This window comes from Ailuropoda melanoleuca, chromosome X, assembly GCF_002007445.2.
Source record: "Ailuropoda melanoleuca isolate Jingjing chromosome X, ASM200744v2, whole genome shotgun sequence".
NCBI lineage: Eukaryota > Metazoa > Chordata > Mammalia > Carnivora > Ursidae > Ailuropoda > Ailuropoda melanoleuca.
In genome coordinates, this window is record NC_048238.1 from 43,816,882 (window position 1) to 43,843,395 (window position 26,514).

Sequence of the window (26,514 nt, forward strand, 5' to 3'; positions counted from 1 at the left end):
GCAGGGAGCCCGATGTGGGACTCGATCTCAGTACCCTGGGATCATGACCTGAGCTGAAGGCAGACGCTTAACAACTGAGCCACCCAGGCGCCCCAGCTTTTTCTAACTTTTTGAGATGAATTTGCTACCTTTTGAAAACTAATATATAATTTAAGACTATACATTTCTAAGCATTGCCTTAGCAGCACCCCACAGGATTTCAAATGTAATATTTTCATTATCAGTCAGTTCAAAATATTTGCTATTTTCCACTGTGAATTTATTTTTGACTCATGGGTTTTTCTCCCTCTCCAAAGTATGGTGTCCAAACTTCTGTAGGCATAAAAATAACCACCTGAGGGCCTTGTCAAAATACAGGTTTGGGAGCCTCATCTCAAACCTCCCAGATTAGTGTTTCTGGGAAGTAGGTCTGGGGACCCACATTTCACAAGCTCTGCAGGGGATTTGGATGCAGGTGGGCTGCAGGACCACAGTTTGGTAGCACAGCAAGGGTATCCTAAGGGCAGAGAGCAAGTCTGATTCACCTGTATCTCCAGTGCCCACCACTGGGCTTAGCATAAAGCCATGTTTAAGAGTGAACCAATGGGTGAAAGAAGGAAACAAAAGAAAATTGTTTCTATGGAAACACTTGGAGTTTTTGAATGCTATGAATTAGCGAACCACTGCAGCATCATTTGGTCCCAATTAAATCCATTCAGGACAGATATTTTTTTCCTTGTCTTCAAATCTCTGCCTACTAAGCTTTCTCCTCACCTGTCCCATTCTGCTGTCCTGGAACATGGCCTTAGGTACGAGTATGTGCCTGTCTCCTGGCACAGAGAAAGTAGGGGTGGCCCGGGATGTGTCCTGAGAGGGGCTGTTCAGAGCTGAGCAGCGCTCCCTGCCCCTCTCCCACCACCAGCCCACAGGCCTTGGTGGGAAAATGCCCGCAGAACCCATTCTGAATGAGGTTATCTATCCTACCTCGCACAGCCCTAAGCATCCCTCCCGTCCCAAAGCTTTTGAGAACCTTCCACAGGACCTTTCTGCCTCGATCCGACCCGACCCAGGACCCTTATCCTTGCGTCCTCTGCACTTGTAGCCCAGGTGAGTTGCTCTCTCAGCAGCCCTTTGGCCACCTCTCCCTACCTCCACGCATGCCTCCCTCAAGCATCTCAGAAAGGCCGGAGTCTGACTTCCCCAGCCAGCTATTGTCCTGGCAGCACGGCCGCCACGCCAGCATCCCCACCCAGTCGGCCAGCCAGCCAGCCGGCTGCTCCCCAGCCTCGCCAGCCCCCACCCAGCCTCGCCCCGCCCCGCCCCACGGAGGACCAGGCTGGCGGCTGGGAGTCTCCCTGCCTGCTCAGCCTCCCTTCTTCCCTCCCTCTCCCTCCCTGCTTGCCTTCCTCCCCCGCCCGCCCCTGAGGCAGGGACCGTGCAAATCGAGGAGAGGGGGGACAGACAAGCTGGATGGGGTCCAGCTTAACGCCCTGGGATCCCCACTGATACCCCGTCCAGGCTGGGTGTCCCCAACATCTTGGGACCTGGATTTGTGTGAGCTGGAGTGGTTCCCAGGCCAGGAGCTTGCCTCCGGCAGGCCCACAGTACCCCCGTTTTGCATCAGGACCCCCCCCCCGGATGCTCTGAGCCACCCTCCTCAACCCGGATCTAAAACCCGGGACACAGCTATCAGGCCAGCCTCTCTCTCCACCCCACCCCCTCTTTCTGGCGTCCATCCCCTCCCCAACAGCACCTCGGCTGCTGCCTCTGGCTGTGGACCTACACCTCTTCCCCATCCCCGCCAGGCCTGGGAAGCGGGGTGAGCCTGGATGAGAGCCCCCCAATATGGGGCTTTCCCAGGCCATGGCCAGAGTGCTCCCGGAGAGGAGCCCTGGCCCCTGAGCATCTGCTAGAGGCTTGGCAGATTCCCCGCGGGGACCGTGTCTTCTGAGGACAAAAGGCGGCGGCCAGCAAAGCAGACTGGGTGGGGGGAGGGGGGACCGGCAGCAAGGCGGGCAGACGGGTAGCAGGGGCCAGGACTGGCCCCCCTCCCAGCTTGGCGGTGGCATGAAGATGGGGGTGGGAGTGTGTAGTGGGGGAAGCACCTGCCTGGACCCTCACCTGCCAGCTAGCTGGGCACCCCAAGGCTGTGTGCTGCCCACTTGGTGTTCCCCGACGCCCCCAGCCCTGCCCGGTGCATCCCTTCTGTGCCTGCTTCCCCCGCTGTCTGCGTTTTAGACCAGCCCGGCTGCTGTATCCACGGCAACAGAAGCAGGAGTGTCACTGGCCGCCAGAACACTGAGGGTCCCACAATGTGGCCTGGGCTGTGATTTATCCTGGGTGAGACAGCTTGAGCCCCCTCCCTGGATTCCAAGACAGCCCTGCTGAGAGAGCCCAGGTAAGTAGTCAGCATCCCTCCACCAAGGATGGGGGGGCTGAGATTTCTCTTCTGTCTCCCCACACATATTTCAGAGCCTCCATCACTGCCATGCTCTCTGTGTCCCCCACCCCCCATCCCTGCTCCATCACAAGGACTACTTGGGCACCCAAGCCTGTAGAGTCCTCAAGCCATCTCCATCTTCCCAATCGCAAATGTCCCATGAGAAAGGGAACTACCACCTGTTTCCCCACTCCCCACACGGGGGTCTGTTTTTATCATTATGGTCGAGTTGGGGCATGAGGCTGTGTTAATAATCCCTTGTGTGCTAGCTGTGGAAGGCATGCCTGGGAGCCTGGCAGTGCTCTCCTAAATGCCTGCACCCTGGGCAGGCTCAGCCTCCTGCAGCTGCCTCCTCTCCCTCTCCCTCCTCCTCCACTCTCCTCGAGGTTCCTTGGCCTGCATGCAGGATATGTGTGTTTCTGTGTGTGCGTGTGTGAGCAGGCAGGTGGGTAGACATGACAGAGAAGCCGATCCAAGCCCAGACCACCCCCCACTCTTTCTTTCCTTCTTCCCTCCCTCCCTACTTCCTTTCCTTTCTACTTTCCCATCTCTCCCCACAGGTAGCACAGACTTTTGCTGGCTCTGCACTGAAGATATTGCTGTGATTCCCAGCTAGGGGCAGAAAGCCACTGTAGGGAAAGTGGGGTGGGCGTGGGAAGCACTTCCAGGCCCCAGGCTGCTTGATGGCTCTGTGGGGGCCAGGACCATGCCACACAACCTGCGGGGCCACAGTGTGGGTCCCAGCCTCCATCCAAGGCTCTCTATCTCTGTTTCACATGCCCGTGTTGTGTCTGGGATCCCCAGATCTTATGGCCTTGTGCACGGTGGCCAGTGGTCCCTATGCCTGGAAGGGCAGGAAAGCCGGATACATGGAGAACGTGGATTCTCCTGGGACACTTCCCCCAACTACTAGCTCTGCAACTTTAGTGAGAGTGTGCCACTTATTGAACCTCAGTTTTCCCATCTGTCAAAGAGACCAGTAACCCTTCCATCATGGGCGTGTGTGGTGACTAAATGAGGCGGTGCATGCAAATAAAGGATGTGCATAGTAGTGGCACTGAAACAGTATCAGCAAAGCTCATTGTCGATATTGCTGATTATTCTTGATTAATATTGTTATTGATTATTTGGAGGAGGGACTGGCCCCTCTTCTCCAGGGTCTTGGCAGACATCTAGGGAGGACAGCAGGTAGGCACATGGGGGTTGGGGAGTGGAGGGGAGGCAGGAGCAGCTCAATGTAGTCACTTTTCCTTTGTAGGGAGTGATAAGTGGTGGCTATGGGCAGAGCCTCCCACCCCCCTCCACTCCTTTCCCTGTACTTGCCCCTGCCCGCGCGCATGCATACACACACACACACACACACACACACAGGCTTGAGCTTCCACGAGCTAGCAGAGGCCTGGCTTACAGCCTGCAGCATTCCTGGCCCTGGTGATGTAGGCGTCTCCCTGTTGAGGGGAGACTTGGCAAGAGTTGGGCCTGTGGTCAGTGGTTGGCAGTGCCTGGAGACAAGGCTGAAGCTTCTGAGATCGCAGGGCTTCTGGTAGTGCTGGGGTGTGGCCCATGCAGCAGTCAGACCCATGGAGGGACGGGTCCCAGGGATTTGCTAACCTAGAGCCTGGCCTGGGGGGGGACAGTGGGGTCTGCTGGCTGGTTTCTGGGTGTGGAGATGCGGTTGAACATTGAGTGAGGGGTGGGTGACTGGAGGAAGGTCCCTACGGGCAGGGGAGGAGGAGGAGGAGGGGAAAATCTGAGACCCAGAAGACCCCATGGTGAGGGTTGGAAGGGGTGGGGCTTTGAGGTATAGAGTAGACTTTTCTGTAGAAGCATTTGGTGTGGAAGGGAGAGGACCCAGCCCGTGGTTTGGAGGCATCTGGGCCTGAGAGTGGGTAGACATGTGTAACAATGTACGTGTGCAGTCTGTGAGTATATGTGTCTGTCCATGGGAATTGTGGATATATATGAGTCTGTGTGTGGACCAGACCACGCGATGGTGTGTGCAAGTGTGTGAGTGTCTGGGTAGGCTTGTGTGTGTACAGGGGAGTGGGTATGACTTTGCATGTCTGTCTGGGTGAGCAAATGGGCATGTTTGATTCTGAGGCTGAGTTAAGATTGTGTTTCTGTGAGCCAACAGGCCTGTTGAATGTCTAGTTGTATATGTGTGTGGTATCAATTTGTCTTTGAGTGTCCGTGTCTGGTTATATGCATGTGAGTATGAGGGTTTCAGAATGCCTGGGTATGCATGCCCAATTAAGTGAACGCCTAGCTGTCTCTGTGTATATTTGTGTGTGCCTATGTGTGCACGTGAGTATAGGTATATCTAAATGGTGTGTTTGTGAGTGTAAGGGTGTGTGTGTGTGTCCATGCATGTATGGGAGTGTGTGTGTGTGTGTGTGTCAATATGCTTCTGTGTGGGTCTGTCTGTCATGTATGTGTATGACTAGGTCTGTGTGTTGATGTCCATGTGGATTCTCCAGCATTTTCAATTGTGTGTATGGCTCTGTGTGTGTGTGTTTGAGTACATAGGTCTGTAGACAGACCTATGGGTTCACATCTGATTAGGGAAATATTAGTGTAGATGATCACCCTCGTATAAAGAGAACTAATTGTGTGTGTGGGGGGGAGTGTATGAATACATGTTTTGTTCATGAAAATGTATTTTGTGGGTATGCCCATGTGTACACATTTGATTATGTATATAGGTATGGCTGTGGGGGGGATCTATGCCTGTGTATATATGCACAAAAGGCTGTGTGCATAGCTGAAAGAATGCATTTGGGTACATGTCTAATTGTGTTTGTGGGTACAATGTTACATGTGAGTGCAAGTCTGGTTGTGGTATGCATGAGTAACTAGATTTCATAATACCTGGTGCACATACCTCAGTATGTGTTTTGTCTGAATTTCTGAGTACAAGTGTGAATGTGTGAGTGTGGATATGCCTGTGAGGGATCATGAGTGTATATGTGTGTGTACATGCTAATATGTGTGAACATCTGGCTGTGTGTGCATTTGAGTGAACATGTCTTTATATTTGCCCATGTGTTCATGTACATCTAAGTGTGTGTGTGTGTGTGTGAATATGCCTATGTGTGCCTGTCTGGATGTACAGGTGTGTGAATGTACCAGTTTGTGTAGTTCTAATTATTTGTATATGTGTGTTTGTATTTATTCTGGAACATATATCATAGAACAGTTTAAGTGAATGTATATGCATGCCATACATACGTTTGTGTGTGTGTGTGTGTGTCTTTGCATGTGTATGTGCTAAGTGTTATCAATTCTTGTGCAGATGTACAAGTATGTGAGAATATGTGACTATTCTTCCATTTGTGCACATGTGTGAACATAGCTTTGTGTCCAAATCTATCTGAGAATTTAAGTATAAATGAATATTTGTTTGCATAGCTTCTCATATGGATGTATGAACTGTGTTGAACACACATGGTGTGCATTCCTATTATGATTGTGTGAGTGTGTTTTTTAAGTACATTTGTGTCTTCATGTCTGGTTATGTATATAGGAATGAATGACACACATGTCTGTGTGCATGTGAATATGCTCATAGGCATACATGCTCAGTTGTATGTCTCTGTGTGTATTACAATGTCTGTATATGAATACATTGTCTCATTGACAAGCAGGTGCACAACTGCGTGTTTATGTACATGCGTACACCCACACATAAGTGTGTGTGCAAATGTTTATGTGGTCACATCTGGGTATATGTGTGTATACATTTGGGATCCCACCTCTGTTGGTCATGTTTGTTCACTGTCTCATTGTGTGTGAGAGTCTGCCTGTCCGTGGACATGTGGAAGTATGCCTGAATGTATGTATACCTGTGTTTGTGAGTGAATGTGTGTCATTCATGGGCATTATGTCATGTGAATGTGCGCGATGCATGTACACCTATTTGGAGAGTAAATGGATGTGCAGACGTGGGGCCAAGTGCAGTGTGAGTGTGCATTGCTATGAGTGTGCCTGTGCATAGGGTAAGTGTAGGTATTTGTGCATGTGCCGGTCTGATGGTCTGTATGTGAGAGAGAGAGAAAGATTTGGCCTTAGGCCTATGCAGATGGGTCTAATCCCTGAGGGAGTGATAAAGGAGGGTATTTACAAGTCTGTGTGATGCTGTGTCTACACCCCAGCATGTATTGATGTGCATGTCTAAGACTCAGTGCACCTTGCTAGACCAAATCCGGCTCTGTGTAGACATCCTACAGGATGGCAACACCTGAGCAATCCATGACTCTCTTCTGGGGCCTCGCTGGCCTCAACCTTGTGCTGGGCTTTTGCGGGGCGGTGGCTGGGGGGGAGGTGTCTCAGGATAATTCTTGTCATCATTCACACTCAAGAAGTAGGAATCAATCATGGCTGATGTCCCCCTAGGGAAGGGGGCCTGTGACCTTTTAGAAACGGGTTTCTTGAAACCCAAAGACCTCCCTTCCCATCCCCCCACCCTTGAAGGCTCAGGACAAAATGGCTTTGTATAATAGCTAAGGTTGGCAAATGGTTTTCACGGAGAGCACCCGAATTATGCCAGCCAGGCAGAAATCTAGATGTCAATGTGTATGTATAAGTAAAAGTGTATCTGGGTAGAGTATAGTGTGTCTGTGTGTGTATGTGTGTGTGTGTAGAAGGTAGTATATTTGATAAGAGAATGAGAAAATTAAGGAGTGAGAGGGGGAGGGAGGGAGGGAGAGGAAGGGAAGGGATCTGGGTTGTGTGTACATAAGAGAAAGTCTGGGTAAGATATGTATGTGAGACATTGGCTGTATTTGGGAGGGATGAGTGTGAGTATGTAAATGGTACATTGTGTGGTGAGATGAGAACATCAGCCTATTTGGGTGGAGGATAGTATGAGAGCTTGGGTATGGCTACATGGGAATATGTGTGAGACTGTGTGTTTTTGAGGAGTATGTGTGTAGGGGTGTATCTGGATTGTGCGAGAGGGAGTGGGGGGGTGTCTGCATGATGTGTGTGTTTTATAGTGTAGATGTATCTGTGTTGTGTTAAGACAACATGGGTGTTCCTGGATAGAGTGTGTACATGAGGGAGAATGGGTGTAACGGGGTGGGAGCATTTAAGGATGGGTATATCTGGATGGTGTCTAGGTGGGTGAGCATATAAGTCTATTAGGCAAAGGAGATGTGTGATGGAATATATCTAGATGGTGCATGTGTGTAAGAGAGAGAATTTGAGCACATCTGGGTGATGAAGGGGGTATGTGTGAGTGTATATATAATTGGAGTATCTATGGATGGTGTGTGGGAGTGTATGTGGATGAGATGTGTGTGTAGCATGTGTGAGAGAGTTTGGGTGTATCTGCATTGTGTGTGTGGAGTGTGGGTATGATGGTGTTTAAGAGAGAAGGATCTGGATTGTGTGTATGTGTAGAAGAGAGTGCAGGTGTTTCTGAGTGTGGTGGGCATGTGACAGCATAGATATATCTGGTGGGAGGGATATGAGGCTGTAGGTGGATGGTTGTAAGTGTTTGGGTTTAACTGGATTGGGGGTATGAGTGGGTGTATCTGGATGTCGTGTGTGAGGTGTGGATATATCAGGATGGTGTGTGAGAGAGAGTGTAGTGGTACATGTTGGCTGTGTGAGACAGTGTGTGGGTATAGTTTGGGTGGAGTGTGTTTGAATATGAGTGCCTCTAAAGGGTGGGTGGGTGAAAGCGCAGGTGTATTTGGGTGGTGGAATGTGTAGTAAGGTGTATCTGGATGGTGTGCTGTAAGGGCTTTGGTTGTGTATCTGGGCATATATGTACTTGGGTATCTGTGTGAGGGTGTTTATGACTGGATGGGGTGTGTGAGAGGGTTTGGGGGATATATCTGGGTGGAAAGTGTGTGTCTGGAGTGCGAGTACATCTGAGTAGTGGAGGGGATGAGAGCATGAGCTGGGCAGTGGAGTGTCTGGGGAAGGATAAAGGGAAGGCATGTGTGAAAGTTGGATGTATCTGGGTGGGATGGGTGTGTGTGAATGCAGATGTATCTAGATGGTAGTGGAGTGTATCTTGTTGATATGTGTGCATTTCAATGGTCCATTTGGGATGAATCTGGATGGTGTATATATGTTTTAGAGGGTGGATGTATCTGGGTTGGGTTCTGTGAATGGGACTGTGTTTGGGGTATATGTGTGTGTGTGAGAGAGAGAGAGAAAGAGAGAGAGAGAACGAGAGAAAATATGGTTATATATGGATAGGATTTGTGTGTGAACAGGTGTCTCTGGATAATGTGTGGGTATCTGTGTGTGTGAACGTACTTGGTTAGGAATTTGTGAGTGTGAGTATCCGGGTTGGCTGTGTGTAAGTGTAGTGTCTTTGAATGGTGTGTGTGTCATTGTGGGTGTGTATCTTGATACCATGTGTGAAAGAGACTGTAGGTGTGTCTGGGTCAAATATGAGGGCTCTAGGTTAGGCGTTTCTATGGGTTAGAGTATATCTGAATGTTGCATATGAGAGTGTGGGTGTACTGAGTTGGGAGTTCCCCGTAAGTGTGGCTGTAGCTGGGTGGAGTGGCTGTGAATGTAGGGTATATTTGAGGTGTGTGTGTGTGTATGAGGATGGGATGTGTGTGAGAGAGTGTGGTTGTATCAGTACTGGGTATGTGTGTGAAAGTAGGTGTGTCTGAATGATGTGTGTAAGGAAGAGAATGTGCACCTATCTGGATTGAGGTGTGAGTGTGGGTGTATCTAAGTAAGAAGCGTGGGCTTCTCTCTGGCTGGTGTGTGAGAGACAAGGTATATCTGGGTGGTGTGTGAAAGCGAGTATATAGGTCAATCTGTGTGAGGTGTGTGAGTATCTGGGTGAGGGTGTGTGCATGTGAGTGTATCTGCATAGTGTGTGTGAGAGTGTTTGAGTGTATTTGGGTGGGGAACGTATCTGAGAATGTGGGTGTATCTGCATGTGAGTGTGGATTTATCCAGATGGTTCGTAGGTGGTGTATCTGGGTGTTTTGTGTGTATGATAGTGTGGGTGTGCCTGGGTGGGATGTGTGATTGTGGGAGTGTATGTATGTGTATATCTTTCCTAGGGCATATATACCTCTCTAGAGTGTCTGTAAATGTCATCCATATTTGTGTATGTGCTTACATGTGTGGCTATTGGTAGCCAAGTATGTTGGTACGTGGCCTGTGTGTGCATGTGTTTGTGCTAGAGTGGTGTGAATCTGTATGTGTGTGTGAGTGTGTTTCTCCACGTTAATAATTTCAGTGGGCAAGGTCTCTGGAGCCAGGCTCTGGGTTTGCATCCTAGTTCTGCCATTTATTAGCTGTGGGGCTTTGGGCAAGTCACCTAATCTCAAGTAAGCCCCCGTTTCTTATTTGTAAAGTAAGGATAATAATGCTATCTATCTCATAGGGTGAAGATCAGATGAGTTAATGTTTGTGCCTGGCACATAATAAGTCCTCTGTTCCTTATCAGGTGTTACCTGGTACTACAATTATTTCATGTGCCTGGTGTGTAAGTAACAGTATGTGTCCATCTGCAAGTGCAACAGAGTAGTTTCTATGTGCATATTTGCCCCATTATATGTATCCATGTGTATATGTAAGAAAGTGAGTAGATTCTGTGTGTATGTGAGTGTTTTTATACATAAAACTGACTTTATACTTATATGTGCCCCCAGTGTGTATATGAAACCATGAGTGTATGAGAAAGGAAGTTTGTGTCCAGGAGGTCAATGGAGGGGGTTTGGCCATGCATGTGTATTTCCCAGTGTACATCTGGGTGTATGAATGCACTCATCTGTGTCTGTGGTGATGTGTGTCCCTGTCAGTGCAGATGTTACCTGCATTGCTGGTATGCTGCACATATAAGCACGTGTGTGCATGTGTGCACGTGTGTGTGCACACACACCAGTATGTTTTTATCTGAATATGTAAACAGGTAGTACCAGGTTTATATGTGATGATGTGTGTGTGTCTGTGTGTGTGTATAAAGGATTTGTGCCCATATAGCCGTGTACTAGGATGTATATATTTGTGTTGTATAAGTGAATGCATAGGTGTGAAAGGGTGTGTGCATCTGAGGGTTTATGTCTGTCTGTGTTTATAGCACTGGTAACTATGTGGTTATGTATGTGTGAGTCTGCATTGCTCTGTATAATGCCTGCCTGTCTATGTGTGTGTAGCAGTGAACCTGAGCGATATGCCAGTGTGTGTGAGCATGTCTGTACTGTGTGTATAATGTATGTGTACCAGGGCAAGTTTTGTACAAAATAGTGGATTTTATTTTTTAATTTAAATTCAATTAATTAACATATAATGTATCATTGGTTTCAGAGGTAGAGGTCAGTGATTCATCAGTCTTATATAACACCCAGGGCTCATCATCCCATGCCCTCCTCAATGTCCATCACCAAGTTACCCCATCCTTCTACCCCCCCTCCCCTCCAGTCAGCCTCAGTTTGTTTCCTATGATTAAGAGTCTCTTATGGTTTGTTTCCCTCTCTGATTTCATCTTGTTTTATTTTTTCCTCTCTTCCCCTATGATCCTCTGTTTTGTTTCTTAAATTCCACATATGAGTGAGATCATATGATAATTTTCTTTCTCTGATTGACTTATTTTACTTAGCATAATACCCTCTAGTTCCATCCACATCATTGCAAATGGCAAGATGTCACTTTTTTTGATGGCTGAGTAGTATTCCATAAAATAGTGGATTTTAATCTCTTAATGTATGAGGCTGGGGTTGGGGAGGGCCTGGATCTATAGGATGTGAATCAGACTTAAACCCTGTGTGTGAATGTCAGTTCTTATGTCTGTGCATGCATGATTGTGTCTGAAAGCACGTAGATCCATATGATTTGGTTATTTTTTTTTAAGAGAGAGAGAGTGCGTGCACGCGGGAGCGTGGGGGGAGGAGCAGAGGGAGAGAGAGAATCTTAAGCAGCCTCCACGCCCAGTGCAGAGCCTCAGTGGTGCTCGATCTCATGACCCTGAGATCATGACCTGAGCCGAAATCAAGAGTCAGTTGCTTAATTGACTGAGCCACCCGGGTGCCCCAGGTCCATATGATTTGGTTTATATGTGTATGTGCCTGCATGTGCCCATGTGTATGGTGAGTTTTTCTCTGCCTAGGTCTATATTTCTACTGAAGGGTGGCTATCTGTGTGTGTGTGTGTGTTTGCGTGGGTTTTGTATATCTTTGCATGATTTGCTGGAAGGTGGGTACCTATACACATGCCTAACTTTCTGTGTAGAAGAGGAGGGGTGTGTGTGTGTGTACCTGAACATATACACCTGATTGTGCTTATCAGCTGGTGTAAGTCTGGATTTGAATCTTGATGTACATGTGTTCCTGTGTGCACTTATCTGTCCATGTGTGCTAGTGTGTCTATGCAATGTGACTGGATGTGAATGTCTTAGGGCATTCCCAATCTGGCACATGGGAAAGGTGAAATATCTGTATGGCACATTGGAGTTAACTGAAGAGGATTTAGGGGTACTGTGGTTTGGTGAAAAGAAATTCCTTACATTTTCTTTACATTATACAAATTGTGATGAGGAAAACAAAAATGCAGTTTTAGGGGAGTTATTAAATATTGAATTTGTATACATCTTTTTGTATACAACTTCCAAGTGAAATATTTTCAGGATTTTTTCATGGAACACTGAACTCACGTCTGGAAACATAACTTTTATTCGCTTGTGCAAATTTGTAATGGTCAGCATTCATGCCCACTTCTGAGCCTTTGGTCGTAACTGCCTTTATTTATTTTATGGTAATTTAACTCCTTTATGGACATTTTCATCATGATTTGGTAAAGTAGCTTGTGCGGAGCATCAGTCTTCTACATCAAGTTATTGTTTTTCTTGGTAAAAACCCAGACAAAACAAACAAATAACCATTAGTACTTTTGACAGGGATATAAACTTCTGTTGTGACCTGCTACTTCTTGATCTTGGAAAGCCTGTTGATGAAGGTAAGACCTAGTCTGTGGAGGTCGTGTGGGCACCGTTTGCCTTAATGTCCTCAGTAATTAGCTTAAATGTATGAAACGTAGCTGCATGATTCTGCAGGTCAGCAAAGTTCACCTTAAAAGCATTAGCTTCAGGGTCATTAGGTACCATTTTGGTTTCTCTGAAGCCTTCACACCATACCAACCTTTCTTAAGAAATGCAACAACTAACTGCTTATTCATCCCTCTGTCTGACCTCCCTTTGATAACTCACTTGTTTTTGCCATGGCCAGGCAGAGACCCAGGTTTTATGCTCAAAATGGCTAATGACCTCCTCTGTCTCTTGGTGGTCACCATCAACAGGAAACTGCTAGCATGAGTAGGTGGCAGCAAATGACCAAAGAGTTTTTTGTTTTGTTTTGTTTTGTTTACTGATTTAAACTCCTTTCTTATCAATAATCAGAACTTGGATAACTCATAGTTTGAATTTTGTGCTTCAAAGATAGGATCCTTTTTTTTAAAAGATTTTATTTATTTATTCGACAGAGAGAGAGAGAGCCAGTGAGAGAGGGAACACAAGCAGGGGGAGTGGGAGAGGAAGAAGCAGGCTCATAGCGGACGAGCCTGTTGTGGGGCTCGATCCCATAACGCCAGGATCACACCCTGAGCCGAAGGCAGATGCTTAACCGCTGTGCCACCCAGGCGCCCCAAGGATCCTTCTTTAAATCTAACACTTCTTTCTTTTCTTTCAATCAAATGTGATGTTGAAATTCCTTGTAACAAATGCACATGAATTTTGAATCCAACCAAAAAATTTTCATTTTGAGTATTTCAAAATAATTGATGAAACTTTTGCCTTAAGTAAACACAGACATTGCTCTACTCATCTTAATAAGTATTTTTTAGTAGTCAACTTAATAACACCAACTAATTATCATCCAGTGAACCATACACGACCTCACTTCTAAGTTGAAGTTTGGTTTTGAATCCATAAACCTTGACAGTATACTTTCATATATTTTTGAGAGTCTTAATATTTTTTGATGTAATTTTATTCATGTGCTCAAAGAGCCATTTGTTGAAATGAGTAAGCATCAAATCTGCAAATGAGAATCATTCACAAAAAAAATGCTGAAATTTTTCTTTTAGTTCATAAATCACTTACAGAATCCTTACATACTTAGGTTTAAAACAATAGAGAAAAGTGTACTGATCCCGAAGCTTCACAGAAATCCAACACACAGGTGGGTAGTATCTTGGATTTAATCAAATTCGCCTACCATCATTTACTGTGGAAATTAGACCTACAGGTAGACTTTTATAGGTGAGTGCTCCTTGGTGCATTAATCTTGGCATTTTCAGAACAAATTCCAGATATAAACTCCATGCCATCTCAACAGCAGCATCAGTCCACAGACTAATGCAGAGTTTCCATGATATTAGAAAATATTGATGTATCATTTTGAATATTTCAACCTTAGTTTATTTTGGTGCTTCTTGCATTTCTCTTCAGGCTTTCTGACTAGTACTCTGAACTGAGCACAATTAATAAACATCTAGAGATGCATCAGTATAAAATGAAAACCTTTTTGATTCAGCAATCTTCTGAGTTAGTGTCATTTCAATGTCCTTTGACCCATCATCACTGTGTCTCCTAATAACAATAATTGAAAGTGACCTCTTTCCTATTCTTTTTACTTCATTGGTCCCAAATATGATGTGGACAATTTCCTGGCAGACTGCTAGAACTTTCCTGGCAGAACCCTGAGATACTACTGGCAGGGGCATCTTAGCTTTACTTGTTAATCATGCAATCCTGTCACTAGCTGGTTGAACTCCATCTAAGAATTTTCTAACCCAAATTAAAAAGAAAAAGTAATGTTCTAACTCATCTCATAAAAGAGCCAGGTTTCTTAATTTGCATTTTGAGATGCTTTTAAAAGTCCACATATTTCTCTTTGTAAGAGTGTTTTCTGGCCAGTTGACCAACATAGCCTACTGGGAAATAGTTTCTTTTTAAAAAATCTTTTTAATTTAAATTCAGTTAGCCAATATACAGTGTATCATTAGTCTCAGATGTAGTGTTCAACAATGTATCAGTTGCATATAACACCCAGTGCAAAATTTCTTTTGATAACTTTTCCATATGAATTGGACATATAGGCTGAGGATGAGAGGGCTTATTTGGCAGCTGGATCCAAATTTGGGACAATCCTCATTAAACTGGGGACAGCTTGGAGTTTCTGGAGGGCAGACTGTGTTTGTCTTGTGAGTCTCCTGATTTTCCAGCTTTAACCAAAAAGTCCATTTTGATGGGAAAAATATCTTAAAAATTAAAGCTAGTTGAATATGAAGTATTGAGGGGGCCAGCAGATCTTAGTGACTTCTGAAAACTGATTTAAAGAAAAAACAAATTTGAGGTCTTCTGCATTCTTAAAAGAACAGCACTCTGGAAACAAAGCCTTAAAGGTCTAGCTTTCCCTTTAATGAATCAATTCAATTCAACCACAGTCAGGCTTTATTCTTTTATTGACAAATATTTTTACCTAAAAACAAAAGGTAATAATTTATTATGAAATAAATTATGAAATCCCAACAAGAATCAGATTTGGCTAATTTTTAATATTAAAAGCCAGTCACAAGTAAATCAGTAAATAAACCAAGAAATAATAAAAATTATATTGTAACGTTTTTATTTTATTTTTTTATTTAAAGATTTTATTCATTTATTTATTTATTTGACAGAGACAGAGACAGCCAGCGAGAGAGGGAACACAGCAGGGGGAGTGGGAGAGGAAGAAGCAGGCTCATAGCGGAGGAGCCTGATGTGGGGCTCGATCCCATAACGCCGGGATCACGCCCTGAGCCGAAGGCAGACGCTTAACCGCTGTGCCACCCAGGCGCCCCTATATTGTAACGTTTTTAAAAGAGTCCTTTTAGAAACACTGGGAAATACTTATGGATGAGTGGTATAACAGATATGCTTCAGAATCTCTGGAAGCGGGGGAAGTGGGTGAGGTTATAGGCAAAACAAGACCCTAAGGGTTGATCATTGGTGAATCTGGGCAATGGGTGCACTGAAGTTCATTACAGGACTCTTTCTACTTTTTTATTTTTTATTTTAATTTTAAGATTTTATTTATTTGTCAGAAAGAGAGAGCACAAGCAGGGGGAGCAGCAGGCAGTGGGAGAAGCAGGCTCCCTGCTGAGCAAGGAGCCCAATGCGGGACTTGATCCCAGGACCCTGGGCTCATGACCTGAGCTGAAGGCAGATGCTTAACCAACTGAGCCACCCAGGCATACCCTCTTTCTGCTTTTTTTTTTTTTTTTAAAGTTTTTATTTATTTATGTGACAGAGAGACAGCCAGCGAGAGAGGGAACACAGCAGGGGGATGGGAGAGGAAGAAGCAGGCTCCCAGCGGAGGAGCCCGATGTGGCACTCGATCCCAGAACGCTGGGATCACGCCCTGAGCCGAAGGCAGACGCTCAACGACTGCGCCACCCAGGCGCCCCTCTCTTTCTACTTTTTTATATCTGAAATGTTCTAGAAGGAAAAAGTTTTTTATAAAGAAGGAACAATCAGGGCAATTAACAAAATAGTTATATTCTCTTTAGGAATACCTGCTACTATATAATAATAATAATAATAATAATAATAATAATAAATAATAATAAAGCAACAGTCATGCAACTATTTTTGTAAGAAAAAAGTTGCGGAAAAATTTAAATAAGGTCAAATTAAAAAGAAAAACAAGTGTTGTACATGTATGGACAAAACCAAAAAACCTCACTGATGAACAAGAGTGGCAATCAAAGTAATAATCAGACTATCTGGGATGTTTCAACAGGAAGTGATCCAAACATTTACAACCTCCCTTTGAGCCCCTAGAGCCTTTCTTGGTCTGGCTCCCTGCTATGGCAGGTGCCCCTCACCGGCCAAGCAGCTCTGCTGATGTTTCCACCTGCGCCTGAAGGAGTCTGCTGGTATGTGCACGTGTGCAAGTTTGTCTCTGGGTGTAGACCTGTTGCGGGGTGTGTATATCAAGTAATGTGAGCAAGTTTGCATGTGTACACATGTCTGTGTGTGCAAGAGTGTTTGTATACATGGGTGGTTTTTCTCTTTGTGGTTGGTTGTGCTTGCACGTTGCAAGGGGGTATGTGTGTGTTGGAGCTGGTATACTTCTCTACAGAAGTGAGTATGTACATGAATGGGTGTCTGTGTACCTGTGTCAGGATGTACGTGTCTGTTTTGCTGAGTGTGCCTAATGTATGTGAAAGGGTTTGGCTCAGTCGGCCTGTGTGTTAGAATGTGTTAGAGTATGTACATGTGTGTATATGTAAGGAGTTATTGCTTGTCTGGTTTTTTTCTCCATGTAAATGTATCTGTGGATATCTGAGGGGGATTCTGTCTGTGTGTACATACATGTGTGTGTTTGTGTGTGTGTATGGATGTGGCAGGTTTCAAGTGCATGTGAGTATGGTGGCATATGTAAGTGACTTCGAGTGTTATTGCATAACAGTATTTGTATGTGATGAGGGGTATGCCACTGTGTACATGCCTGTGTCACAGAAGTTTGTCTGATTATGTGAGAGGATTTGAATAATCAGTTAGATTGTATATATGAGTCTATGTGTGAGTAGGCTTGCATATGTGTATCTATCTGTCAGGATTTGAGTGTTCATCTGTGTGTGTGCATGTGTGTGTGTGTTAGGGGAGTTATAATTGTGGGTTTATGAGCCATTGCACATGTGTGTGTCTCAGTGTGTTGGTGTATATGAGCAGTTCTCAGCCCTCTCATAGCTAACACTCTCTTTTATGTAACGTATTTTGTAACACCCCTTTACTAAACAGACATGAAGTTCTTAGATAATATAATCTCTCTGCACATATAATTTAAAAAGAAAATCCATATAGTATTTCATATATTATGCATATTGTATTAACCCTAATACAAATAAATTAATTAAAGGAAAGTGATTTATAAGGTAGTAATTTGTATTTTGATATATGAATGTTTGGGCATGGCACTCCCCAGGAAATTCAGTAAGGTAGTTAGAGGCTTGTAACATCTTATGAGTAAATGTGGATTTGGAAGGGGAAAAAATCAGAAGCTGCCCCTTGCTCAAAGTGCAGGAAAATGACAGGCAAAGGCGTAGGGGTGAGATTTTCCGAAATAGTTAACAACTCAAAAAAAAAAGTGCTCCCCCAAGCAAAGTGCAGTTTCTTCTGGACTTACTTGCCAGCCATATTATTTTTTTTAATTTTATTTTATTATATTATGTTAATCACCATACAGTACATCCCCAGATTCCGATGTAAAGTTTGATGCTTCATTAGTTGCGTATAACACCCAGTGCACCATGCAATACGTGCCCTCCTTACTACCCATCACCAGTCTATCCCATTCCCCCACCCCCTCCCCTCTGAAGTCTTCAGTTTGTTTCTCATAGTCCATAGTCTCTCATGTTTCATTCCCCCTTCTGATTACCCCCCTTTTCTTTATCCCTTTCTTCCCCTACCGATCCTCCTAGTTCTTATGTTCCATAGATGAGAGAAATCATATGATAATTGTCTTTCTCTGCTTGACTTATTTCACTTAGCATTATCTCCTCCAGTGCCGTCCATGTTGCAGCAAATGTTGAGAATTCGTTCTTTCTGATAGCTGAGTAATATTCCATTGTATATATGGACCACAGCTTCTTAATCCAGTCATCTGTTGAAGGGCATCTCGGCTCCTTCCATGATTTGGCTATTGTGGACAATGCAGCTATGAACATTGGGGTGCATATGGCCCTTCTCTTTACTACGTCTGTATCTTTGGGGTAAACACCCAGTAGTGCAATGGCTGGGTCATAGGGTAGTTCAATTTTTAACTTTTTAAGGGACCTCCACACTGTTTTCCAGAGTGGCTGTACCAACTTGCATTCCCACCAACAATGTAGGAGGGATCCCCTTTCTCCACATCCTCTCCAACAATTGTTGTTTCTTTGCCTTGTCTATCTTTGCCATTCTAACTGGCGTAAGGTGGTATCTCAGTGTGGTTTTGATTTGAATTTCCCTGATTGCCAGCCATATTCTTGAGTAATTCAGGGTATATTAAACTAGTGGGAAATTTGTATTTATATGTGAAATAGAGTAATTAGATTCAAGGCTCAGGTCATTACGAGCCCAAAGTCCTAGGGGATTTGGGACATATGTTGACTGTGTGGGACTGCCCCACACATCACTGGATGGCCAGCATCCTTGCCCTGGACCCCTAAATGTTAGAAGGAAGTCCTACACTCCAGCATCGTGGCAACAAAAAAATGCTCCTGGAGATTTCCAAAATGTCCCCTAGGGGGCAGTAACGCCTTTGTTGAAGACGATGCACTGGTGTTTAGACGGGTATACTGTGCCTGTGAAAAAAGGCCCCATAGAACATATACCGTGTGTGCGCATGCGTGCGAGGCAACGTCCCTGTGTGTGAGCTGGTTGCTGTCCATAGGTCTCCATAGCAGGAGCCTATGTGTCTGTGTGACCGTGTGAGTAGCTGTCTGCGTATCTTTCTGAGGGCGTCTGGGCACGAGCAGGTGTGTATGTGTTGTGTGCGTGTGCTCACGCTTTTAGCCTAGGATGGGCCCACGCTGTGGCTGCCAGTCTGCTCTGAAGAACCGTCTCCTCACTTGTAGAGTCGCCCCAGCTTTCCAGGCAACACCAGGGTTTTGTTCGTTTGCTGCTATTGTTTTGTGTTGTTTTGTTCATTTTAGTATGTTTTTTGTTTTGTTTTCTTTTGTTTTCACTGAGACTCTGGGCTACAAATTATCCACCTTCTGGATCTTAGTGTGTTTCTCTGTGTCTCCCTCTCTCTCCATCTTTATTTCTGCTTCTCTCTGTCTCTATCTCTCCCTCTCTCCCGACCTGTCTCTATATCTCTCTATTCTCTCTTTCCTGGCATTATCCCTCTCCTATCTCTCTGTTGTTGTCTTTCTCTTTCTTCCTCCCTCCTTCCCTCTCTCCCTTTGTCTCTCTCCCTTTTCTCTCTCTCCTTCCTTCTCTGTCTCTCTTTCTCTCTGTCTCTTCTGTCTCTATTTCTCTTCTGTCTCATACTCCGTTTCTATGTGTGTCTCTCTCTTTTTTCTCACTCTTCTTTCCCTTTTTGTCTCTATTTCTATCTCTTCCTGTTTGTGTGTAAGGCCTGCTCCCCTTTCTCTGTTTATTTCTCCCCTTCTCCCTCCTATGTCTCTGTCTTTCTCTCACAAACCTCTCTCCTCTGTCACTCTCTGTGTGTCTCTCTGTTTCTCTTTTAAATCTCTCTCTGTATCTAATGCTTTCCCCCTGCTTCCCCTCAAGGCTAAGGAGTGTGTGTGTATGTGTGTACACATTTACACACCCCCAGCTATCAGCTGGGCCACAGTTCTGTGGGAGCTGTCAGGCCTTGAGGGGGCTGAAAGAGGGCCCACCAACCCCACTTCTCCCAAGCCCCTGCCCTATTGGCACTGTGTCTGAGACTTCGGGGTGCCATCAAAAGAGCTTGGCCCCAGGTGGCTGTGGCAGGCCAGGTTGGAGCAAGCTGGGAAACAATACCGAGGGGTGACTTCCTGGGAGGGAGAGGGTAGAAAGGCTCCACTCAGCCTTGTGTACCTCAACCTCAAGCCCATCCCAGCCCCAACAATAGTTCTGAGCTTGCTGCCTTCCCTCTGGGACCTACCAGGTTACGTTATCACACTCCTTCCCCCCCTGCCCCCTGCTCACACACACCAGGAGCCCTCCTGTTTCCCCCTCAAGCCTTGCCCGTGCCCTCCCACTCCTGTACTGCCCAGGCTGCTCTTTCAGCAAATCCTACCTGAGCGCCTCCAGGCAACCCTCCCTGAGCCACCAGCCCATTTAGTCCCTCATCCAATTGATCTGACAGCCTTTGAGGGCTTACTGTGTGCTGTGCACTGCTCTTCTAGAGGAGAATGTCTTGAGTCTCTAATCCCCGCCCTTGTGGAGCTTTCATTCTAATAGGGAGAGACAGACAATAAACTGAATTTTAATTAAATTATATAGTGGATTAGAAGAGATAAGTTCCACAAAGAAAAATAAAGCCGGGCAAGGGACACAGAGTGCTCTTAGTTCTCACCTGATTTACTGCAGGAGCCTCCTCTGCAGTCTCCCTACTTCCACCTTTGCCCCACCTGGTCTCTGCTCCCCACAGCAGCAAGGGGGATCCTTTTCAACCCCAAGTCATATCACATCTTGCCTCTGCTCCCATGGCTTCCATCTCACTCAGAGTAAAAGTCATAGTCCTCACCATGGCCTGCATGATCTGGCCACACCACATTTCTGACCTCACCTCCCCTCATTTTCTGATCACTCACTCTATTCCACACATAGTGGCCTCCTTGCTCTTCCCCAAATACACCACGCGTGATCCCACCTCAGAGCCTTTGCGCTGGCTGTTCCCTCTGCCTGGACTTCTATTCCCTCCAATATCCACATGGCTCACTCTCACCTCCTTTAAGTCTTTGCTTAGATGACACCTCCTCCGTGAAGCCTTCTCTGTCCATTTCATCTAAAAGTATACTTCGCCCACCCCTAGCATTTCCTATCCCCCTTCTCTCCTTTACTTTTCTTTTTGGACCTTATTATCATCTGACCTACTATACTTCACCTATACATCTTCTTTACCATCGAGAATATCAGCTCCATATGGGCAGGGATCCTTTTCTATCTGGTTCACAGCTGTGTCCCCAGTGCCTGGCACACAGTAGATGCTCAATAAATCGGTTTTCAGTGAAGGAATGCACACAAGCATACTCATATCTTTATATTCACAATACTCCCTGCCCCACTTAAAATAAAAACCCAAGTCCACATCATGGCCCACAGCCCTATACAATCTGGTTCCAGACACCTCTGTGACCTCACTTTCTACCACTGTCTCCCCCGCCTGCCCTTTCCCAACCACACTGGTCTTCCCACTCTTTCTTGAGGACGCTAAGCACATTCCTGATCATGAATAAAAAAGCTCATTTAATGGGTGACTACCAGCATTAACAGAAAAAAAATCATGAAATAGAATAGACCTAACGGGGTACATTACACATAGGATCAGTACTGTTTTGTGAAACTTTTGGTTCAGTTATGTGTGTACTCGTGTATGTGTACCAGGTTGTGATGTCAAATGTTTGGCTTACTATGGGTAGCAGTCAAAAAAGTTTGAAGAACATAACCTTAGGGCTTTGCAAAGGGGGAAAGGAGCTGCACCAACATCCCCGCCCCACAGACCCACCAATAGAGGAAACAGGTAACAGAGGACATCCAGAGAGGTGAAGCAGCCCCCTCACCCAGCAAGGAGGGGGTAGGAGCAACAGTGGGCGAGGGACAGAGCCTGACACCAGTTCAGGAGTAAGTGCGGAGGCCATGTAGACCCACTAACACTGCCCTTTCTGTTTCTTCCTCACCTTTCCATCTGTTTCTGTCTCTTTTTCTTGTGTTTCTCTCTCTCTTTCTCTCTCCATCTCTATCTCTCTCTTTCCTTTCTCTCCCTGTCTCTCTGGTTCTGTTTCTTCTAATCTCTTCTCATTCTCATCCCCCTATTTCCCTCTCAATTTGTATCCATTTATATCTTTGTCACCATTTTTTTTATTCTATCCTTTCTCACTCTGTCTCTGTGCCTCTGTCCGCGTTTTTCTCTCTGGCTCTCTCCTGCCGTCATCTCTCTGTCTCTCTGTGTCTGTGTCTCCCCCATTATCCCCATTTGCAGGTGCAGCCCAGCAGGACAACTGATGGAGTCCCCCAGGGCCCATCGAATACCGGACTGGCTGATCCCATAGGGTTGGGAGCAGCCCCTGCCCCTCAGTATGGCCAACACTACTGGAGAGCCTGAAGAGGTGAGCGGCGCATTGTCCCCGCCATCGGCATCAGCTTATGTGAAGCTGGTGCTGCTGGGACTGATCATGTGCGTAAGCCTAGCAGGCAATGCCATCTTGTCCCTGCTGGTGCTCAAGGAACGTGCCCTGCACAAGGCTCCTTATTACTTTCTGCTGGACCTGTGCCTGGCCGACGGCATACGCTCTGCCGTCTGCTTCCCTTTTGTGCTGGCTTCTGTGCGCCACGGCTCCTCATGGACCTTCAGTGCGCTCAGCTGCAAGATTGTGGCCTTTATGGCAGTGCTCTTTTGCTTCCATGCGGCCTTCATGCTGTTCTGCATCAGCGTCACCCGCTACATGGCCATTGCCCACCACCGCTTCTACGCCAAGCGCATGACACTCTGGACATGTGCAGCTGTCATCTGCATGGCCTGGACCCTGTCTGTGGCCATGGCCTTCCCACCCGTCTTTGATGTGGGCACCTACAAGTTTATCCGTGAGGAGGACCAGTGCATCTTTGAGCATCGCTACTTCAAGGCCAATGACACGCTGGGCTTCATGCTTATGTTGGCTGTGCTCATGGCAGCTACACATGCTGTCTATGGCAAGCTGCTCCTCTTCGAGTATCGTCACCGCAAGATGAAGCCAGTGCAGATGGTGCCAGCCATCAGCCAGAACTGGACATTCCATGGCCCTGGGGCCACTGGCCAGGCTGCTGCCAACTGGATCGCTGGCTTTGGCCGCGGGCCCATGCCACCAACCCTGCTGGGTATCAGGCAGAATGGGCACGCAGCCAGCCGGAGGCTGCTGGGCATGGACGAGGTCAAGGGTGAAAAGCAGCTGGGCCGTATGTTCTACGCGATCACACTGCTCTTCTTGCTCCTCTGGTCACCCTACATCGTGGCCTGCTACTGGCGAGTGTTTGTGAAAGCCTGTGCCGTGCCCCACCGTTACCTGGCCACCGCTGTTTGGATGAGCTTCGCCCAGGCTGCTGTCAACCCGATCGTCTGCTTCCTACTCAACAAGGACCTCAAGAAGTGCCTGAGGACTCACGCCCCCTGCTGGGGCACAGGAGGTGTCCCGGCTCCCAGAGAACCCTACTGTGTCATGTGAAGCAAGCTGGTAGGCAGACAGGCAGGGAGAAGGTCATGGCTACCGAGATGGGGCCAGCAGTAAGGAAAGGGTGGGCCCCATACAGGAGCCTTTCTTTGTGAGCTCCAGCCCTAGCCCCTCAAACCACCCGGAATCTAGGCACCTTTGCCAACACCTCCCCAGGGCTGGAGACTAGGGTGGGGGACTGGGAAAGAGGCGTTTCTAATTCTGTGGGGCCTGTCTCCGCTGCCTCCTTCTCCACTTCTACAATCTCTCTCCTTTCCTCTCTCTCCCTCTCTTTCTCTCTTTCTTCCTCTCTCTCTCAGAAGTGACAATTCAGAAAAAGAAAATAAGACTGAAATGCAGGTTTTTCTACTAACAGCTGAGGAGACAGGCTTTCTTGCTTTAATGTCTCTCCTTCTGACATTGTCCAGAAGGGGGAAATTTGTCCTGTAAAATAGACTTCCAGAGCTCTTATTGCCCCCTCTGTTCCCATGCACCCTCCCCTTCTGAGTCCTTTAGCAAGGGCTGGATGTTTAGGGAGAAATTCATCTGCTGACAACAGGGACCAAAGGGAGTGCTGGGTCCCCAGGGAGCAGAGACGTTTAATTGCTATGTTGTGTGCAATGTTGTTTTAAGCTAACCCTGGTTCAAAGCCTGGTTTCCTCTCCCTCCCCACCATGTCCTGACCTCCCAAGTGTTTCTTGAGCATCTGTTCAAGAAGCCAGAGGGGAGGGAGAAGGATCCCTGGGATGGGCCCAGGCTAGGTGAAGAACGGGATGTGAGCTGCACTCCTGGAGCTGAAGAGACCTGAGCTTGGCTGCATTCTTTCGAGCTGCCTCCTGGATCCCCAACCCCCAACTCTTCTTCCTGAGGATGGAAACCCACTCCAGCCCCACTAGGGCTGATGTGGGTACCATACAGGGAGGAACATACCCCCAGGGAAGTATAGGGAGGGAGCCAAACTCCCCAGAGTAACTGGATCCCAGCGCCTGGGGTCAGAGCGGAACTCAACCCCAGAATTGTCTCCTGGGTTCACACTATTCTTCTGAGGATGAAAAGTTGGGGGGTGGCCTTGGTATAACACATAGTGGTATAAGCTCCAAGGCACTGTGGACTTGAGTCCATTCCTATCTGACCTCTTTTTGTCCCCTTCAAGCCTCGGGGGCCTCAAGCCCCTCTTGGTAGCCCTTGGCCTTCTGGGCCCTCAGCCCCCAACTTCCTTCCCCTGAATAGCCCTTCTCCCCCTCCCTCCACCCAAAGTGGAGCAGACTGCAGCCAGATTCTCCAGGTGGGAGAGCCCAAGCCTCCCTCCCAGGGCAGAGTCCACTCTGGGCTCACATCACTGCCAGTTCTTATGGACTGGTGAGCCAAGCTGGCGTTCCTTTGCCTGGCCTTGCCCAGATTCTTTGTCTCCCTCTCATTTCCTGAGGGAGGGGGAGATCTGTATTTATCTACCTTTCTGATAGAAGCCGTTGTCCTAAGCTCCCTCCCTACCCCCAAGACAGCCCCAGAACTGGGGAAGCCTTGACCCAAGAGGAATGGGGAGGGCACTCTAGGCAGGAGAGACATTAATGAGCCTGGCTGTGGAGTGGCCCTGGAAAGGCAGGCCAGAGTGGCTGAGAGGCTGGGGTGGAGGGTACCTGTTCTCTCAGTGATAGTGATGGGGGTACCTTTCCCAGGGAGTGGGGTGGGAGGGAACCACAGGGGTGGGAGTAGGTAGGGTACATTCTGGAGGGTTTTCCTCCATTTCTTTTTTCTAACTGCCTGGATTCACCATTGGATTTTGTAAATGGAAAACTGAAAAGAACAATGCTATATTGGATGTTTTCTCTTTCTGACTCTGTGTGTGTGTGTGTGTGTGTGTGTGTGTGTCCTGTCTGCATGACCACATGTGGGGAAGTATGGTCAAGTGGGACTGTGTCTGTGTGACTTTGTGTGGGGAGGCACCACTGCCTGGTACACACATGTGAGCAAATGCCTGTATGTGGAGACATATGGCACACACACACATACATGTATGCACCTAATTGAAAGGAGACAAACTAGACTACGTGCCAGCATTGGGAACTAGAGTGGTGCGAGAAAAGAATTTTAAAACCATACATATGTATGCAGCAAGAGGGTAGACTCCCATCTCATAAAATCTTCCTCCTTTGTCCCAGGCTCTGAACATGGGGGATAGGATACTTCAGAATCCCGTCTCTTCCCAAAGCCTGGAGCCCCTGCGTACCATTCCAACTCCTGTGTCAGTCTCCTCTCCAAAATGCAAACGAGGTGTTTCTGAAAGTGGACCACTTTGGAGAACAGGGACTGTGATTTGGGGATCAAACTTGAATGGGGGAACTAACGGGGTTAGAAAATGCCCCTTACAAAGTAATGACTTTTGGAAGGACTGCTCAGTCTGGGATGGGAGCCCTTCTGAAGAGTCGACTGTATACAGCTGGAACTTCAGTAAGCTTTGACTAAATTCAGAGGAGGGATATTACAGGGGAGAAAAAGCCAAGCCTGGGAGTCTACCCAGCTAGCCTGCTCCCTGGGCACTCAATTACTTTAATATTTATTTATTTATTCTCTCAGGTGCACAGAATTGAGTTGACCATACTCCTCAGTTCTTGGCACACTACATCATTGTTGGTCCATGCGAGTCCCTTTAATTCTTCGTTTTGTTTTGTTTCTTCCCCTTCATCACCCATCCCTGATCCAATACCCCCTCCCACATAGGCACCCACTCTCGTGTATTTAATGTATGTCCTTCCAATTCACCGTTCATGTGTTTATTTACATATATGTGTATCTGAAAAATATATGGTATTGTTATGTGTTTTAATTTACATAAACAGTATTGTACTATAAATCTTGTTCTGTTTCTTTTTTCACTCAACATTCTGTTTTTGAGAGATCCAGCCTTGTTGCTGTACTTAGATCTAATTCATCTTAGAGGTCCATCTACATATATCACATTTTTCTTATCCATTCCCCTGGTGATGGGTCTCTAAGTCGCCTCCAATTTTCTGCTACCACAGAAAAGCTGCAATGGGCAGTTTCCTACATGTCTTAAGGATGCCTAATTTAGAGGAGAGGAAACTGAAGCTCAGAGAGAGGCGGTGATTTGGTTAGGGTTACAAAGTGAGCAGCACCCCCGTGATGTGAATCCCAGACCAAAGCCACGACCCCACCACCATGCCTCAGGAAAAGACCATCAATCTGGCCCCCCAAAATCTAAAATACAATTTAAAACGGCATACATTGAGGAAAGG

The 26,514-nt window shown here is 46.6% G+C and overlaps 2 protein-coding genes across 9 annotated transcripts in view; both read left to right on the top strand.

Moving 5' to 3' along the window:
• The window catches only part of LOC105235150 (P antigen family member 3-like), a 61,962-nt gene extending 58,560 nt beyond the window's left edge, over positions 1-3,402 (top strand). Inside the window, exon 6 of the mRNA XM_034649022.1 lies at positions 3,224-3,402. Within this exon, the coding sequence (XP_034504913.1) occupies positions 3,224-3,402 (179 nt within the window). The remainder of the gene's footprint in view (positions 1-3,223) is intronic.
• GPR173 (G protein-coupled receptor 173) lies at positions 1,501-26,103 on the top strand. Of its 8 annotated transcripts, none has more exons than XM_034649314.1 (5): positions 1,501-2,377; positions 12,294-12,352; positions 16,177-16,312; positions 19,659-23,284; positions 25,420-26,097. In XM_034649314.1, exon 4 carries the CDS (start codon positions 22,154-22,156, stop codon positions 23,273-23,275), a length of 1,122 nt encoding a protein of 373 aa, XP_034505205.1. In that variant the 5' UTR covers positions 1,501-2,377; positions 12,294-12,352; positions 16,177-16,312; positions 19,659-22,153; the 3' UTR covers positions 23,276-23,284; positions 25,420-26,097. The 8 variants fall into 8 exon arrangements, with proteins under 8 accessions (XP_034505205.1, XP_034505204.1, XP_034505203.1 ...); XM_034649313.1 differs by having other exon boundaries at positions 1,502-2,377; positions 19,659-19,867; positions 22,057-26,103; XM_034649312.1 differs by adding an exon at positions 13,513-13,572 and having other exon boundaries at positions 1,503-2,377; positions 19,659-26,103.
• Positions 26,104-26,514: the final 411 nt, after the last annotated feature.

Coding starts and splice junctions, on each gene's coding strand:
- GPR173 (XM_034649314.1), top strand. CDS start 22,154: ATGGCCAACACTACTGGAGAGCCTGAAGAGGTGAGCGGCGCATTGTCC.